The sequence below is a fragment of the Microcaecilia unicolor genome, chromosome 3 (assembly GCF_901765095.1).
Source record: "Microcaecilia unicolor chromosome 3, aMicUni1.1, whole genome shotgun sequence".
NCBI classification, from domain to species: Eukaryota; Metazoa; Chordata; class Amphibia; order Gymnophiona; family Siphonopidae; genus Microcaecilia; species Microcaecilia unicolor.
In genome coordinates, this window is record NC_044033.1 from 308478852 (window position 1) to 308497877 (window position 19026).

Sequence of the window (19026 nt, forward strand, 5' to 3'; positions counted from 1 at the left end):
AACATTGCCTCAGGTACAAACAGAGATTGTGAGCCCTTCTATACCAAATGTATGCTGCTTTGATTGCCTTTGGGCTTCTAGGTGATATATGAGAAATTAACGTACAAAAGAAGGATAAATGATGTCTTACCTGATAATTTTCTTTCCTTTAGTTACAGGAGATAATCCAGAGACTTGTGAGTTTTGACCATCTACCAGCAGGTAGAGATACAGAGTACCAAACTGAAGTTTGCCACATAGGACATTATGCTTTTTGGTCAGTCAGTATTTGTTGTAACAAAGCAGAAGGAATAATAAGGCAAACATTTCTCCCTTCTCACTGAAATGAGGCATAAACCTGTCAACTAGCAGAACTATGTCCAGACAGCCACAGCAAAAAACGTAAGCAGATAGTGTCAACCTTGTGAAGGGGTGGGCCTCTGGATTGGTCTGATGTGACTAAAGAAAAGAAAATGATCAGGTAAGACAATTTTTCCTTCCTTGCCATCAACAGCAGATGAATCCAGAGACTTGTGGGATGTAGCAAAGCAGTCCGTAATTAGGATGGTAACCAGACACCCTGAAGAATGCCTTAGACATAACCAAAACCATCAACTGGACAAGGTCTGTAAAGCATGTGTCATAAGAACCACGTAGGGGACCTTCATAGAAGAGAATGAAGAGGAGATGTGCGCAGAGGACATACAGCAAAGCAATAGGTGCCCGATTCCAGTGAGCTATGGATGCATTGCCCCGATCGGGGTACACCAGAAGCAAGAAGGGAGACCACACCCAGACATCCATTGGTTGCCTGAAGGTACCAAAAAGGCATACAGCAACCACGATATAAAGCAGCAGATGAAACTCTCAGGATGATTTTCCTCCTGAAGAATGAAGGAAACAACAGCTGATTAATGTAAATGTGGATACCACCATAAGCAACAATGGTGGGACTGTGCTGAGAGTCACCCATGACTCCAAGATACGAATAAGGGATCTGCACAGACCACTGTCAGGATTTCAAAATAGCGATGGAACCTAGCAAAAAATGCTAAGTTGGAGTCACGTTGACCATGCAGAGATGGAACCAGTAAAAGATGAAGGCACACAGGAGAACGTAACAGAGGGAGGATCCTGTTGCATGATAGGGCTGAGGCCCAGGATATGGTGAGACTGCACCTGAGGCTTGGAGCCAAGCAGAACCCTATAGCTGAAATACAGCACAAGCTAGCAACATTCCGTACAGAAAGGGCTGAGCTGTACAATACAGAACATCAGACCAATCCAGAGGCCCACCCCTTCACAAGGTTAACACTATCTGCTTACGTTTTTTTGCTATGGCTGTCTGGGCATAGTTCTGCTAGTTGACAGGTTTATATGCTGTCCTTGGATTCCAGGGCCCTGTTCTTTCCTGGTTCTCCTTTTACCTCTCTCTTCGTTCTTTCAGTATTCACTCTGGTGGATCCTCTTCAAATTCCATCCCGCTTTCAGTTGGTGTGCCTCAGGGTTCTGTCCTTGGACCCCTCCTTTTTTCCATCTATACCTCTTCCCTTGGTACTCTGATTTCATCCCATGGCTTTCAATATCATCTTTACGCAGATGACCCTCAGATCCACATCTCCACCCCTAAAATATCAACCTCAATCTAGGACAAAATTTCACCCTGCTTGTCCGACATTGCTGCTTGGATGTCTCAACACCATCTGAAGCTTAACATGACCAAACTGAATTTCTCATTTTTCCCCCTAAGCCCACCTCCCCTCTTCCCCCTTTCTCTATCTCTGTTAATGGCTCTCACATCCTCCCTGTCTCCTCGGCTCATAACCTTGGAGTCATCTTTGATTCCTCTTTCGCCTTCTCTGCTCATATTCAACAGATCACCAAAACCTGTCGTTTCATTACCTACAAAATTAGCAAAATCTGCCTCTTCCTTTCTGATTACGCTACCAAAACCCTTATTCACACCCTTGTCACCTCTCATTTGGACTATTGCAATTTGCTTCTCACTGGTCTTCCGCTCAGCCATCTCTCTCCGCTCCAATCTGTCCAAAATTCTTCGGCATGACTTATTTTCCGCCAGTATCGTTATACCCACACTAGCCCACTCCTCAAATCACTTCACTGGCTCCCTGTCCGCTTCCGCATACAGTTTAAACTTCTCTTACTGACCTTTAAGTGCATCCACTCTGCAGCCCCCCATTACCTCTCCGCTCTCATCTCTCCCCACATTCCTTCCCGTGAACTCCGCTCACTGGATAAATCTCTCTTGTCATCCCCCTTCTCCCCTACTGCTAACTCCAGACTTTGTTCCTTTTCTCTCGCGGCACCTTATGCCTGGAATCGACTTCCTGAACCTATACGTCTAGCTGCATCTCTACCTGTTTTCAAATCCATGCTGAAAACCCACCTTTTCTCTGCTGCTTTTGGCTCCTAGCCTCTACTCATTTGCCCTCCCTTGTTCCTTCCTTCCTTCTCACCCAGTACTTCCCTCATCCGTAACTGTCTTGTCTGTCTGTATTATTTAGATTGTAAGCTCTTTTGAGCAGGGACTGTCTCTTTGTGTCAGGTGTTCAGCGCTGCTTGCATCTGGTAGCGCTATACAAATGCTAACAATAATAATAATAACATCAGAGGTGCACTCCCCAGCTAGAGCAGATTCCCTAACAAAGTTACAAAATTACAGATGACATGGATGAGACCAGTCTGAGAGTCAGAAATGGAACAGCATCAAAGCTATTGTGCATGTTCAGAGATGGATACACTTCCATCTCCACAAATGGCGCAGTGCTCATCATCCAGAGATGCAGCTGTGCCCAGGGTGTAGTTCTGTCTCTGGACCTGGGCACAAGGAGTTATTCTCCACAGTCAGAGATGGAACTGAACTACACATCCAGAGACGGAGCTTTGGACAATTCCAAGGATGAAGCTATGAGACATAACCAGAGGTTTCCTACACTGAAACCTCATCTTGCGCTCAGAGGTGGAGTTGGGCATACATGCAGAGAAGGAGCTGTGCCCCAAAACCCAGGAGGAAACTGTATCTCATAAACAGAGATGGAGCTGTATACTGGAGCAATACAAAAGAAGCAGAGATGAAGCTATGCTTCGCACACTGCACCCCGAGAGCACTATGATCCATATTCATAGATGAAGCCTTGCTGGTTTTCCAGGTGGAGTTATGCCCACCATTCAGAGATGGAGCAGTGCTCTCCACTCAGAGACAGAGCCACACGTCACCAGTGGCGCAGCCAGAGCTGACATTTTGGGTGGGCTCAGAGCTAATATGGGTGGGCACTAGATAGATAGATAGATAGATAGATAGAGAGAGACATGAGTAGTGTTTCTTGGGATACTACAAAATAATGCCTTAGAATGCACTTGATGATGGATTTCTAAGTATTCTGCCCAACAGCTGCCCTGCATCAACATAAACCACCACCTAAGCGCACAACTATGGAATGCATTGCCAAAGGCAGTAAAAAACTACACTCGACCACCTAAATTTTCAGAAAGCACTAAAGACAGACCTGTTCAGAAGAGCATACCCCACCGACCCAAGATAAAAATACCTGGACACTTGCAACACAATGTAACCAAAGACCGTAACAGACATTACCTGACTCTTATTCTCCCCTTCCCTCTCTAAGTTCCCCCAATTGTACCTACCATACATGCACCTCATTCTACAACAGTATCACTTTGCATTCATTCATACCATGTATTTGTTCAGACCGGAATCGGTTAACGCCATTAACGGTTACATGTAAGCCACATTGAGCCTGCCAAAAGGTGGGAAAATGTGGGATACAAATGTAACAAATAATAATAATACATCCAACAACATAGGTAGCAGAAGCATAATAAAGTTGCCCTTTTACTAAAGCTTAGCACCACCACAATCCTGGAACAATGTATTCAAATTGTAGTAGCACCTCAATAATAGCAACACAAAATCCATTTGTTGCCAAGTGCTTTGTAATCCTGCAAAGAGGCTTCTTAAAGCCTATATTGCAAACCATAACACCAGTTCCAATAGATCCCCATACAAACCACATGCCAGCAGAAACTCTCATCTGCTCGTGGTCACATGCAGACCACAGACCAACCCTCTTCAATTACAGAATAAAGGACCAAAAATGATAAATTTATTGATTTATTTTCTAAATTTTTATGCCACATTATCTCTGCAATTCTAAACAGATCACAATTCAACACACATTAATTTTAAAACATATTACAAAAATATAAAGACCTTCCCTACCCTACCCCATTCATCCCAGCAGCCTGGCATCAGCTTTTCCCTTCAATATTCTCTATCCATCCCCGTAGCTCAGCATCAGCCCTTCCCTACCTTAGCCCCCCCCCCCCCCATCCATCCCTGTAGCCCAGTATCAATCCTTCCCTTCCCCACCATCCATCCCATAGCTAAACATCAGCTCTATCCTTCACCCCACTCCTCCCTGTAGCCTAGCATCAGCCCTGTCCTACTCCCTACCCACCCCCTATGGAATTAAATAAAAAAAGACTTCTTTTCATGCCCACCTCTGCACGCACCGGTCCACCCAGAGAAAACCGCCGGTGCCTACACTTTTTTTTTTTTAATTTTAAACTAGGCACTGCAGAGAGACCATCCCCACCCAAAAACCCACCAAAATTTGAGAAAGACAACTTTTTTTTAAATTAAGCTAGCTTGACACTATTAAAACAACAGTTAGCAGATCTGGGTTGAAAAAAAATGTTTTGGACAAGTTCTTGGAGAAAATGTTATTGAGATGGACAAGGGGGAAGCCACTGCTTGCCAGAATAGAATTCTGTTGCTATTTGGGTTTCTGTCAGATACTTAAGTTGGCCAATGTTGGAAGCAGAACACTGGGCTATATGCAGTGTGTTTTTTCTAGTGAAAAAGGTGCCGGTACTCAAATGCCAGGCCACCCTTCAGGGTGGGGTGATCATTGAGGGACCCACCCCACAGTAGCCAGGTCCCCTACAACCAGTCACAGAATCTATGACAAGGCAGAATTGGTGTGTAGGGCCTGAGCTCTTCCATTAAAACTTGGAGGGCCATAGGTCAATTTTAGCAGACAATGGAAGAGGTGCCGGTACTCAGTACCCCCTCAAAAAAAGCCCTGGCTATATGGACCATTGGTCTGACCCGATTTCTAGACCACCTATAAACCAGGTGGTTTCCAATTAAAATCATACACAATACAAAAGATATTTCAAGTTATGAAGACCTGGTAACACAGGCATATAAATGAAACAAACGTCTGCAGCAACTCATATCGGGACTGGCGTTACGTATATTTCTTCGGCGAGGTACAAATGAAAATAGCCATGAAGCCAAACCACCACGACGTAAATACTTACAAATAAAACCGTCTAAACGCGATACTAAATCACACTAAACTAACTGAGAAGGATGCGGCCCGGATGAGTCCTGGAAAGAGCGAAGAAATCCTCAGAGGCCGGGCCCCAAGCTCTCACCTCCGTGTTGTTCTCTAACAGCAGCCACTCAGGCGCCGCAGACACCAACATTTGCCATTCGCAGCCATCCCCAACTCGGGCCTCACTCGCATTTCAGGCCGAGCGCTGAGGCCGGCCGGGCCTCCTGTTCTTCCTCCTCCTCCGCCGTGGTTAGCCTTCAGCCCAAAGCGATCTCCTGACTCGACAGCCTCCCGCAACCTTTCCAGCTACCACTGCCAGAGCCCCATGGGTCGGGTGCCGTCTCTGCCGTCACACTAGGCAGCTAGGCTGCTGCTGCTGCAGTTGTGTGTGTGCTGGGTGGGCGGGCCTGGGTCGAAATTGGCCCACCCGTAACTACGCCCCTGCACGTCACAGTCCGAGAAGGAGCCATTCTACACAATCAGAGATGGAGCTATGCTCTACAGTATGAGACAGAGCTGTGCCCCTACATTCATAGACGGAGTCATGCTCTACACAGAGATGGTGCTGTGCCCCATATTCAGAGATGGAACTGTGCTCTACCGTCCGAGATGGGGCTGTGCTCTACAGCCATAGATAGCGCAGTGCTCTACATTCAGAGATGGAACTGTGCTTTATATTCAGAGAGGGTACTGCACTCTATGTTCAGAGAGAGAGAGAGAGACAGACAGACAGAGAGCTGTGCATTAAATTCAGAGAGAGAGAGAGAGACACACACACACACACACACAGATGATACAGAGACATTCAGAGATGGAGATGCGCTGTACGTGCAGAGATGGAACGGAGGTCTTCATTCAGTGATGGAGCTGCGTTCAACATACAGAGATGGAATCATGCTCACCAGGCAAAAATGGATCCCCGCCCAACCAGCATATATGGAGCTGAGCTCAACAGTCGGAGCTGCGCTCACCAGGCATAGAAGGCTCAGCAAATAAAGATGAAGCAGCACTTAACACGCAACAATGGAGCAGCGCTCAGTAAGCTGCAATGGATCTGAGCCCATTAGGCAGAGATGGAGCTGCACCCAGTCATCAGAAATGGAACTGTGCCCCACAAAGGAACCATGGCCACAAGGCACAGACGTTCAGAGTCAGGACTAGGGCTATGTTCCACACACAAAAAAAGAAGCGGTTTGCTCTCCATTCAGACATGGAGCTGTTCCAACAGAGAGAAAACTGGGAACAGCATCCCTAGACAGAACCAAACTCAGACTGGGACCAGTGAATTATGAATGGATCACACTAGATATGGTGATGTGGCCACCAGCTATAGCCAGAACCATGCTCCACAGCCAAATACTGAACAGTGCAGCATGTGGAAAGGGGAAAGTGTGCTTTACAAACTGTGATGGACCCACACTCCACATGTACCAACAGAAAAAGCTCAACAGCAATGAATGAGCCAAATTCTGCCAATACCATAGAGCCATAAGCTAGCCAAGCAGTTGTAGCCATGTGCTGAGCTGAAGCTGTCACTGTGAGGCAAAGGCCAACAATGGCCACAGGAACTACGGAGGCCAACACAGCTGGATCTGCTAACAATAAAGGAGTGCCTGAAGAAGAGGAAAGACACAACCATGCTGCCTGCCCCACAGAGATAGGGCACTCAAGACAGCAAGAACCTGACAGTATGCAATGGCAGCGAGGCTAGATAGCCTGCATAGCCCCCAACCATAGGCGGTCGGTGGCCCAACTGTTTGGGGAGGCTAACGGGGGCGGGGTTAGGGGTGGGGCCAGGGGTGGAGCTTAAATCCATAATTGTCTGATAACACGCAGAAAAAATAAATAAATAAAAATAAAAGTCACAATTAATACCTTTTATTAAATTTAGATACTAGATATGTATCATATGTCAAAGAATAAAGTGGTTGCTCAAAGCATATTCTAACCACAATCGTTCAACTGCAAAACGCTATGCACAACTTTGTCCAAAAACACACTCAGAACCTTACTGTACCATAAATATTACACTGGGCAGACCTAATACACCAATATACCACCCATACGGAAAATACAGACTGTCAACAATATGAAACAAGGGATCATATCATCACAATTCTCATGTAGAGCCACAAAACACCCTAATTTATGTTTAATGTGGGATAAAATGCCATAAATAAGTAAATAAATATAAACTTTTAATGTTGAGCACCTGATTCTCAAAGTGGACATATGCTAAACACTATAATGAAAATAAAATGATCTTTTCTACCTTTGTTGTCTGGTGACTTTTTCTGATCATGCTGGCCCAGTATCCGTTCTGCTGCTATCTGTCCTCAGTGCATGTCAGGAAGTCATCCTCCTTAAATATCTCCCTGGCAACCCAGGACACCTCCAGCCAACCCCCCCTACTTTCCCAGCAGTAAGGTAAACAAACCATTAACCAATTTCTACAACTGCTAGAGGGCTTTCACTGCAGCTCCTGCTGTGAGGATGGAGGTAAATCAACAATTTAATCCCCTCAGAGCAGCTGGACTCCACAGCTGATCCATTCTGCTGCAGCAGGGGGGAGGCTTAGCCTCTCCAAGCCTCTTATACCGGGCGCCTATGCCCCCAACAGAAGGTCCCGGAACAGCAGCCATGATGAGGCCTGTGAAGGCGCCACAAGCTCTCTTACACTGATGCGCTGCAGAAAAACAAAAGGCTCCAATCTGCCAGGCACCCAGGGGTCATCCCACCCGGCACCAAGTTGCAAGGTTACTGCAGTGTAAAGGCTAAATAACCTGAAGAGCAATCGCCTATGCCGGAGCGGCCCCAAGGTGGGTAAAGGCACAGAGGGCTGTGAGGTGGAAAAGCTGCTGTATGCTGAATTCTCTGCGAATGCAGTTGGAAGTTGAAGGCTAACAATGCCACAAGGGATGGAAAAGCAGCTAGACAACCGGGAGTCTAAGGCTTCCAACACCGTATGGGATCGCAGCCTTAGGGAGACCATGCTGGGATTACTGACATGCCACTGCCACAGCAGACCACTAGATGTTCATGCGGACATGGGCCACCAGCTGCCCCAGCATCAGAGAGGAGAAATATGGCCATGCCTCAGGAAGGAGAAAAAACAGTTCAAGCAGCATAGAGCCACAGCTAACAAGGAACATCGTAATCCAGTACCTGGAGTAAACGCAGCAGAGGGCAAGAAACACCCTGCAAGTGTGGGCACAAACCAAAGGCCGCCTATGCAGCCAGGAAAGAGCAGGCCAGACAACCCTGAGGAGATGTTACCCATAGCTAGAGGCGAGAAGGAAATACACTCCCCTCAGGAAAAGAGGACAGCCCATGCCAGCATAGCCCAGGTCTCAGAAAGAAAAGTGAGCTGCAGACTGAAAATGCAGCTGGGAGGAGTGGTCTGGAGGCCACCCATGAGAAGGCAGCAAGGTCCAGGCTTCTTCTGTGCTGGAATTCGCCATGCAAGAAGGAGCCGAGATACAAAACTACAAAGGTAGACAATAAACCTCCGCCAATCAAGGGAACTGGTGCTGTCTGCACCACAATGGCCCAAAAGCTGCGAAGACAGAAAAGGAGAAACAGCAATCCATTATTGCAGCCTGTGACTGACGAGAGGTACTGTAAAAAAGCATGCATATCGCTCCCACATTGGCCCAATGGTACTGTCCCCAAAATACAGGCAAACTCCCATACAAGCTGCTGAAAAAGAAACATTGTATGGTTGCAGCTGCACTAACCCAAACAGCACAAACCTGATAGAGGGGAAGAATGAAAGTTCATATGCACAATTTTGCTGGCCTTAGTGGTACCCACAGGGCTTCTGACTCCGATCAGGTGGCTAAATCCAGACAGCTACAGAAGTGCAGAGACACCCTGTCTCCTCCAGAATGCAGCATAAGCAGAAACCTGCTCTTTTCCAAGTCAGGCACCTCTACTGGCCTAGACACCCCAAGCTCAACTGAACCAGGGAACCTGGAATAGGAGCCACAGAAGCAGGAGAAACCAGGAGCTTGTGAGAGACCATCCACCGCCTGCTGGAGATAAAGAATACTGACTGATCAAGGAGTATACCATTCTATGTGGCAGAGTTCAGTTTGGTACTTTCTAAGTCCACCTGCTGGTAAATGGTCATAACTCACAAGTCTCTGGATTCATGTGCTTCTGATGACAAAGGTGGAGGCGTCCGTGTTCTGCGTTTTATGCAATCTTTGTTGGAAGATTTGCAAATGACACAATTAAAGCTGTAAGATGTTTTAAAGCATGAAGATTTAAGCTTAAAAGAATGTTCTATGTATAAAGAATAAAGTTTCATATGGTTGGGATACAAAAAGAAGTTTGGGATCTGAATGTTGTTATATGATGAGAAAGAAATAACATTACACTATCTAGCAATTCTTCTTAGAGGGCTTTTCAGATTCTTATTGTACTAGGCACACATTCTCACACAAACAGAATCAGAGCCAGTGCTGTTCCTTGGCCTCTGTGGAATGAATTGGTGGTTCTTCTCCAGTCTCACCAGCACCTCCTTTTCTCATCTCTTCACCTTTGTCTGTGCCAGGGTCGTCATGCTACCCAGGATGAGCTGGCGGCCTCCGCGTACCAGGCTGTGCAGCTGGACCAGGAATTCAATGGGGAGCCTGTGCAGGTGCGGGTGGCAATGGGCAAGGAGCCCCGACACTTCATGGCCATCTTCAAGGGCAAGCTGGTCATCTTCGAGGTAGGTGGGGGGGGGGGGGGGGGGCATGTGCTGAGGTTTATAAAACTCCTTTCTCTGTGCAGGGCTGTGTTTTCCTCGGTCTTTCTGTTACTCCCTCAAATATCTTTAATTCAGGTCAGGTTGTTACCCTGAATTACTTAAACCACAGTTCTCTTTTCTGGTTTTAACACAAAGTGAGTAATATTCAGTCTGCAGCAGTAATCAACTTGTAAACCACTCATAGCCTCAGACTGAAGTAACCGTAGATACTCAATGGCACGGCTTCCGGCATTGGTATGTGTGCTGACCTGGAAGTTAACCAGACATCGGTCAATATTCAGATTGGTGCCTGGTTAACTCAGTGCATAAAGTTAGGATGGTGTTTTTACTGTTTTAACTTTAGCTAATCAGCTAAATTGCCACTCCACCCTTGCTCCTCCCCCAGTCTGCTCCTACCATAGATTAGGCAATGGCTGGTTAGCTGTGATATTCAGCAGCACTACCAGTTAAGTGCTGCTGAATATTGGCGGCTGGACAACTCAGCAGGGTTTAACCAGGCAGGAGCCTTCTCCCATCCGTTAAATCCCTTTGAACATAAGGCCCAAAATTTATTCTCAAACAACAGGGTTAACAAAAATGGGGGTCTGAATGAGCTGTGTTGGCACTATTTTACAGCCAGCCATGCTAGCAGCTTAGTAAACCCCAGCGATGGTAAGTAAGGTTAACTTCAGCTTCAGCGATCTGAGTGGAGGAGTGGCCTAGTGGTTAGGGTGGTGGACTTTGGTCCTGGGAAACTGAGGAACTGAGTTCAATTCCCACTTCAGGCAGCTCCTTGTAACTCTGGGCAAGTCACTTAACCCTCCATTGCCCCATGTAAGCTGCATTGAGCCTGCCACGAGTGGGAAAGCGTGGGGTACAAATGTAACAAAAAATGAAAAAAGCATAATTTAAAGGCAGGGAGCAGGGACCATCTACAGTCCCTAGCAATGTCTAAATACTTCCATTACTAAAACAGCCCATTCATTCCTCTTTTGTGTCTGTTACCATGTGTCCAAAATATGTAAGTGAAAGTCTTTGTGCAAAAATGTTAGGGCAGAATGAAGCAGGGGCGTAGCCACGGATGGGCCTGGGTGGGCCCAGGCCTACCCACTTTTGCCCGAGGCTGACCCAGAAGTGGTGCACCCTAGCCACCCAAATGCAGCATCACTCTCTGCCTTCCCTCCCACAGGTCCGGGATCATTGCTTCTTCCTTCTTCTCTCCCCTCCCCCCGCCATTGCCATGGTGCTTGCAGCTTACGTTTTCAGACCGTCGCTGGCAGCGTTTCACACAGGCACTTCAGGGCTTCCCTCTTCTGTGTCTGGCCCTAGCATCCATGGCATAGCCAGTATGGGGCCACGGGGGCCTGGGCCCCCGTAGATTTGCCCCTGGACCCCCCTGCCGACGACCCTCTCGACCCCCCTCCCGCCGCCAACCCACCGTTGCCAACCCGCCGTCGCCTACCTTTGCTGACGGGGGACCCCAACCCCCGCCAGCCAAGCCGAGGTCCTCTTCTTCCCAGTCCCGTGCAAGGCTTCGTTCTAGTCTGACGTCCTGTATGTTGGTCGTGCAGGACGTCAGACTCACAGAAACAGAACAAAGCCTTGCAAGGCTTCGTTCGGTTTCTGTGAGTCTGACGTCCGACTAGAATGAAGCCTTGCGCAGGATTGGGAAGAAAAGGACCTCGGCTCAGGTGGCAGGGGTTGGAGTCCCCCACCAGCAAAGGTAGGCGACGGCGGGTTGGCGGCGGGAGGGGGGTCGAGAGGGTCATCAGCAGGGGGGGGGGGTCAAGTTGGTGGCAGGGGGGTTCGGCAATGGCGGGGGGGGGGGGGTCAAAGTTGGTGGCAGGGGGTTTAGCAATGGCAGGGGGGGGGGCTAAAATGTGCCCCCTCACCTCAGGCTCTGGATCCCCCTCCCACCGAAGTCTGGCTACGCCCCTGCCTTGCGTAAATAGGAAGTTGTATCAGAAAGGCCAGATCCGACAGAGGTAAGGCCTTGAAGTGCCTGTGTGAATCGCTGCCAGCCACGGCCTAAAAATGTAAGCTGCAAGCACCGCAGCAGCGGCGAGGTGGGGTGGAGAAGAAGGAAGAAGCAGTGACCCTGGAGAGAGGCTCGAAGGAAGGGAGAGTTGTGCTGGACTTGTGGGGGGAGGAGGAAGGAGAAGGTGTTGGAGGGAAGTGTGAGAAGTGCTGGACCTGTGAGAGGAGGGGTGGGGTGGCTGGAGGGAAGAGAGAGAAGTGCTGGAACAGCACAAGGGGGAGGGAAGGGAAAGAAAATGCCAGACCAAGGGGATGAAGGAAGAGGGGATCAAATACTGAACCCACAGCGAGTGGGTGGGAGGGAAGGCAGGCAGGCAGGCAAGCAAACCAGATGCTGGAAGGGAGGTGGGAAAATGAGACGGAGAGAAGCGGGATGGGGTGGGGTCGGAGAGGAGAGAGATACATTGGCATGGGGGAGGAAGAGAGAGGAGAAGCTGGACAGGGAAATATAGAGACACAGAGGGAGAATATAGAGGAAGATAGGCACAGAGATCGAAGAAGATGGATAGTGGACATAAAGAGAGAGCTAATGTTAAATGGACAGGAGACCTTGGTGAGTGAGTTAAGAGAAGACAGAGGGAAGCAGAAACCAGACCCTGGGACCATCATGATTTGAAAAAATAAAATGACCAGACAACAAAAGGTAGAAAAAATAATTTTATTTTTCTATTGTGTGATTAGAATATTTGAAATGTACATCCTGCCAGAGCTGATGTTAGACATGGCTGGGGCCCAGGGCAGAAATTTGGGAAGGGACACCAAAGCTTACTACCAGGCTGCACCTTCTTCAGCTTCCAGCAGGCTTGGGGCTCTCTCTGGCCAGGGGTCAAGGGCAGTTGCCCTAGTTGTATGTATGCCCCTAACACCATCCCCGGCATGTGCTAACATTATATTTTGCATAGTGTAGGAGAAAATGTATCTCTTTCTATTTCTCTGGTGCTGTACTACATGCAAGGGCTGGCTTCTTGGGATTTTGTTTTAATTTATGTTTATGCTTTGTGGTCACTTATTCTGTATTTGTGTGTGTGACTAAGGTATTCTGTTAGCATGAATTTTCAATGTACTATTCTGTAATAATTTGGCCTGTTCAGTTTTCTCAGTAGATATATTGATATCATATCATATCATATCATAGGTAGGATCCTTGTTTTAGATGTTAGTGCTGGCATGGCAGATTTGCTCTAGGTTCCGTGTGACTTTCAGGGGCATTTTCGAAAGAGAAGGGCGCCCATCTTTCGATACAAATCGGGAGATGGGCGTCCTTCTCTCAGGGTCACCCAAATCTGCATAATCGAAAGCCGATTTTGGGCATCCTCAACTGCTTTCCGTCACGGGGACAACCAAAGTTCCCGGGGGGGTGTTGGCAGTGTACTGAAGGCGGGACGGGGGCGTGCTTAAGAGATGGGCGTCCTCGGCTGATAATAGAAAAAAGAAGGGCGTCCCTGACAAGCATTTGGCCGACTTTACTTGTTCCCTTTATTTTCACGACCAAGCCTCGAAAAGGTGTCCGAACTGACCAGATGACCACTGGAGGGAATCGGGGATGACCTCCCCTTACTCCCCCAGTGGTCACCAACCCCATCCCACCCCCCCCCCCCCCAAAAAAAAATTAAAAAACATTTTTTTCCAGCCTCTTTGCCAGCCTCAAATGTCATGGCCAGCTCCATCACAGTATGCAGGTCCCTGGAGAAGTTTTTAGTGGGTGCAGTGCACTTCAGGCAGGCGGACCCAGGCCTATCCCCCTCCTACCTGTTACACTTGTGGTGGTAAATGTGAGCCCTTCAAAACCCACCCGAAACCCACTGTACCCACATGTACGTGCCCCCCTTCACCCATAAGGGCTATGATGGTGTTGTACAGTTGTGGGGAGTGGGTGTTGGGGGGGAGGGTTGGGGGGCTGAGCACCCAAGGTAAGGGAGCTATGCACCTGGGAGCAATTTGTGAAGTCCACTGCAGTGCCCCCTAGGGTGCCCGGTTGGTGTCTTGGCATGTGAGGGGGACCAGTGCACTACGAATGCTGGCTCCTCCCATGACCAAATGGCTTGGATTTGGTCGTTTTTGAGATGGGCGTCCTCAGTTTCCATTATCGGCGAAAACCGAGGTCGCCCGTCTCTAAGGTCGACCATCTCAACATTTAGGTCGACTATCTCTTAGGTCGACCTAAATGTTAAGATTTGGGCGTCCCTGACCGTATTATTGAAACGAAAGTTGTCCGTCCATCTTGCTTTGATAATATGGGATGCCCTGCCCCTTCGCAGGGACGTCCTCAGAGATGGGTGCCCTTAGAGATGGTCGATCCCGTTCGATTATGCCCCTTCACTTGTTTTCTAGATTTTTGTATTACTTTACAATATGCCTGTTAATGAACTTCCTCTGGAGACCCCACCATTTGCATTGCAGCGGAGAAGTTACCCGCTGATTCAGGACATGGCGGGGTCTCCAGAGGAAGCTTGGAGCGAAATGGGTCCATTGGGATCTACATTGTTTTTGCTTTTGTCCTGCTTAAATTGAGCGATCATCTACTAGAACAACACATTTTCTATACAAGATAAACGATTTAGCCTATATGACACAATTATATGGAAGAAATGTTAACATTTAGATAAACTGCACTCTTTGATGATTTTTGCTTGAATTTTGTTTGATTGAAGTTTTGTTTACGCTCATTGAGAATTTTTAAAGGGGAGGTTTTTTGACCACTGATTAGTATTTTTTAACTGTGTGCATATTGCATCGCTACAAAGTGCGGATTTTGCCACAAGTTTCTATGAGGTCTTTTTCTTCCCTCTTTTTTATATAAAGCAATACATAAAGAAAAGTTGGAAATGCTCGTGCTGTGATTCAATATTTCGTTGGGGTTATCCTGTTGTTATAAGCCATATACAGCTTTATGTTTCTTTTTCTTAATGTCATTCTTATTTCAGTTTTGATATGGTTTTTTTGTATACCCATAGATATACAAACTCCTGAAGCAAGCTTTGTATTGTCAAAACAAGGCCCTGTATTGAGTCAACCTCATTTGCCTCTTTGTATATATTTAATACAATTTGACATCTATCTTTGGGCCTGTTCTGTGTATTGGATGTCCTTCCCTACTCTTTGCATTTTTGGATTATCCGGATAGTGCTGTGGTGGTCTGTAATGTGAATGTGTGAGACTATCTGGCTACAGCTAAGGGAAATACCCCACTAACTGCAGAACTGAATCCAGATATTTCCCATTTAATATTGGGCCACTCATTTGTATCTTTAGCTGTATTAAAAATTCTTATGTACCACATACACCAACACAAAGCGTTTGTTCAAAGTGGTTTACTCAAAATCATTTTCATAAAAAATACACATACAACATATCAACGCACAAGCAATATCTTAGAAACATGGTGTTCCTGCTGATGGGGCACTGTATGGACTTTTGTGGTTTATTCTTGGTATATCTTTTGCCACTCAAGGGATTCAGGTGCCCAGTATAAGCTTGTGCTCTGTTTTTCCTTTATGGATAGGGTGGGACTTCAAGGAAGGGAAACCCGGAACCAGAGCCACCAGTCCGGTTGTTCCAAATCCACGGCACGGACCATTCTAATACCAAGGCGGTAGAGGTGCCCGCGTTTGCTGCTTCTCTGAACTCCAATGACGTTTTCCTTCTCAAGACACATACGCAGTACTTCCTGTGGTATGGCAAGGTGAGATGTCCTGCTCCCTGTAATGCGCTAACATGGAAATGTCATGGTCTCAGGTGGCATCAAGGCTGGATTAAGGCCAACTGATGCCCTAAGCACAGCCCAACAATGGTGCCCCTCGGCCCTTCCATTGCTTAAAGACATTAAGACTCAGTAAGTGCTGAGAAATATCATTATTGTACGAAACAAAACATCATATATATTTATAATGATTAGAAAAACACTGAAATTCATGTTGGATAATGGGTATGGCAGGTGGCAGTAAACGAGTTAAAGGCATGAATTTATTATTTATTAGGATTTATTTACTGCCTTTTAGAAGGAATTCACTCAAGGCGGTGTACAGTAAGAATAAATCAAACATAAGCAATAGTCAATCACAGCAATAAAATATTCAAATAACAATACAAAGTATGGCACAGTATACTACGTACAATGTCAACACAATACGTAATAAAACATTGTAATAGACAGCGTAGGGTATAAGCAAACATGGAACATATCGTTAAGAGTAAAAAGTAAGAGTAGGAGGAGTTACAAAATAAGGGGACTAATTTAAAGAAAGTTGAACATGAGGTCAGAGAGGTGATTGACATTGACGTCAGAGGGGACAAGGGACCGGCAGAGCTGACAGATGTGCGACTACTTAGTTTACTGCTTTGCTGTCTGCAACCGGGGTGGACCGCATCCATCACCCCATCTTTGGTACGTCACTGGTGGTATGCAGATCGTTGAGGGCAGAAATGACAAAGCTCTGGAATTACTGATTAAGTCACCTGTCATATGGTCACAGGTACAGTGCTACAACTGTGCACCGCTGGGAGAGGTATTGCAGAGAGGGGCACGGACTGTTCTTACACTGACACTTAAAGGGTATTTCTATAACTGGGTGCTAAATTAAGCCCCACTTGTGCACGAAAGTAGACAGAATACTAGCACTCATGTGCAAAAGTGCCATCAGGGCACTGAAGCCCTATTCTGTAATGTCGCCTGTAACTCACATAGCATGGAAATCAGGGATGCTCAGTCTCGGTCCTCAAGGGCTGCAACCCAGTTGGGTTTTCAGGATTTCTTCAAGAAATACGCATGAGGTCTATTTGCATATGCCACCTCCATTGTATGTGTAACCCTTGTTTATGGTAATGGTAAATCGGTTTTATAGCTCACTATTACTTCGCAGTTCTAAGTGGGTTACAATTTTAAAGAAGCCAGTTTCATTTAACTGGGAAGAAGGGGTATAATAATAAATTCAATAATTAAGAAAAAAATAGTAAGATCAGTAATTAATGTGAGATACATATTTCTGAAACAAGAAGGTTTTCACATTTTTCCCTAGAAAGAATATAGGACTGAGAAGATTTAAATATAGGTGAAATCATAGGCCATAATCTTGCTGCTTGAAATGCTAACCCTAATTCGAAGAGATGTAATAATCTCTTTTTACTTCAGTCAGGGCTGCCGGCAAAGCTCCCTGGGTCTGGTACCCGGGACCAGGGTCCACAAATCAGATTATGCTTCAGTTGACCTGGGTGCAGGCCAGGGCTGGGCTAAATCCCTGTAGACCAAAGGGCTCTCTCCTCCTGGAATAGTCAAGAGTTCACTCTGAGGAAAAAATGACCAGCAGTCTTGTTGAGTAACTTCGCATTTCCTTTTAGTGAACAGTAAAAAAACCAACTCAAAACCAGTTCATGGAAACAGTCTAATATTTACAGTTCAAACGCATATAGAGGTCATAAGTCAAATCCAAGTAACATCCCATTTATCTCTGGCCCATCCCAGACCAGGGTTCTTCTGAGCACTGACAGCTTCCAGCTAGAAATGAGGCACCTCTGGCTCTGCCCATCTGCCTGTGGTGTCTTCTCCCACCAGGCGTTACATAGTAACATAGCAAATGACGGCATAGTAAAAGACCTGAACAGTCCATCCAGTCTGCCCAACAAGATAAACTCATTTTACATGGTATGCAATACTTTATATGTATATCTGAGTTTGATTCTCAGGGCACAGACTGTAGAAGTCCGCCCTGCACCGGTTTTATTCTCCAAATACCGGCGTCGCCACCCAATGTCCACTAAGATTCCTTCCCTTAAGGATCCCCAAACCAGAGAAACCAACTGCAGGCACCCTTTGTTCTTGGGCAAGGATCTCATCCACCAGTCATCACAGGTTTTCACTCACTTCATTCCAGGACTTCCCCCTCGGTCTCAGTGTCTTGGCAGGGGAGGGCAACCAAAGACCCTGCTTCAACCAACTCAACCCTTTTTATCTCCTCCTCACCCTGCCCACTAGGGCCAGAATTTCCTGTATCCACCCACAGGGCTAGTGGCTCCATCCATCCCTCATTGTCATAGTGACCCCGAGATGATCCACCTTCATCTTTGAGCCAAGGTAATTCTTCGGGGGAGGAGGTGGGTTGTTCACATATTAGTATTCATTGAGTTAATCCTGAAAACCTGACTGGGTTGCAGCTCTCAAGGACCATTATTGAGCACACCTGATGCAAATGCATGAGTGGTGTACAAATGGGTGAAGCATGTGTAACTTAAAGCATACTTTACGCATGTCCCCTGCCACATTTACGTGATCGCAGTTTCACCAGGTCTATGGGTGGTGTAGTTGCAGGTATATAAAAGTAAGGCATGCCAATATCGGGTTATGCTAGTATTCTGTGATGGTCTCTGGGTGCCAGGTACTGTTACAAAATAGACTCTCTCTCCGTGGCATTAGGTACCCACATATAAGGCACACGCCTTAGCTTTTGTCTGCCAATTAAACACTGTCTCATTGTTGCATGGTGATCAGTCCATTTGTTTCTACTAGAAGTTCTGATGAGCCATATCCTGTTCTAATGACCATTAGGGGTCGCTGTAGTGTGTGTGCCTGGATTGTGAATGAGAGCAGAAAGGGAAGGAACAAGGTCAGGCGGAGAAGGGGAGATAAAGCATAACGAGCGTCTGCTGGTGCACTAGATAAAGAGATTCACAGTCATATCTATTTTTTAGGAAGTATTTAAAAACTTACTTATTCAGAAAATTTGTACTTAGTTTTTTCTTATTTGAGCTTTATAGTTTCCCAGAAGTATGTTCTGGATTTCTTGGTTTGGAACCCGCTTAGAACTGAAAGGTGGTAGCGGGATATAAGCCTAGATGTAATGATATCCAGGGCCGGTCAAACCCGGTAAGTGGGGTACGCGCCGCAGGGGGGCGCCTGCC

General features: G+C 46.7%; 1 protein-coding gene across 1 annotated transcript in view; it reads left to right on the plus strand.

Annotated features, from left to right (window-relative positions):
* Positions 1–19026, plus strand: part of AVIL (advillin) — a 125317-nt gene that overhangs the window by 84113 nt on the left and 22178 nt on the right. The window contains 2 exon segments of the mRNA XM_030198300.1: positions 9922–10080; positions 15638–15817. Coding sequence (XP_030054160.1) covers positions 9922–10080; positions 15638–15817 — 339 coding nt within the window.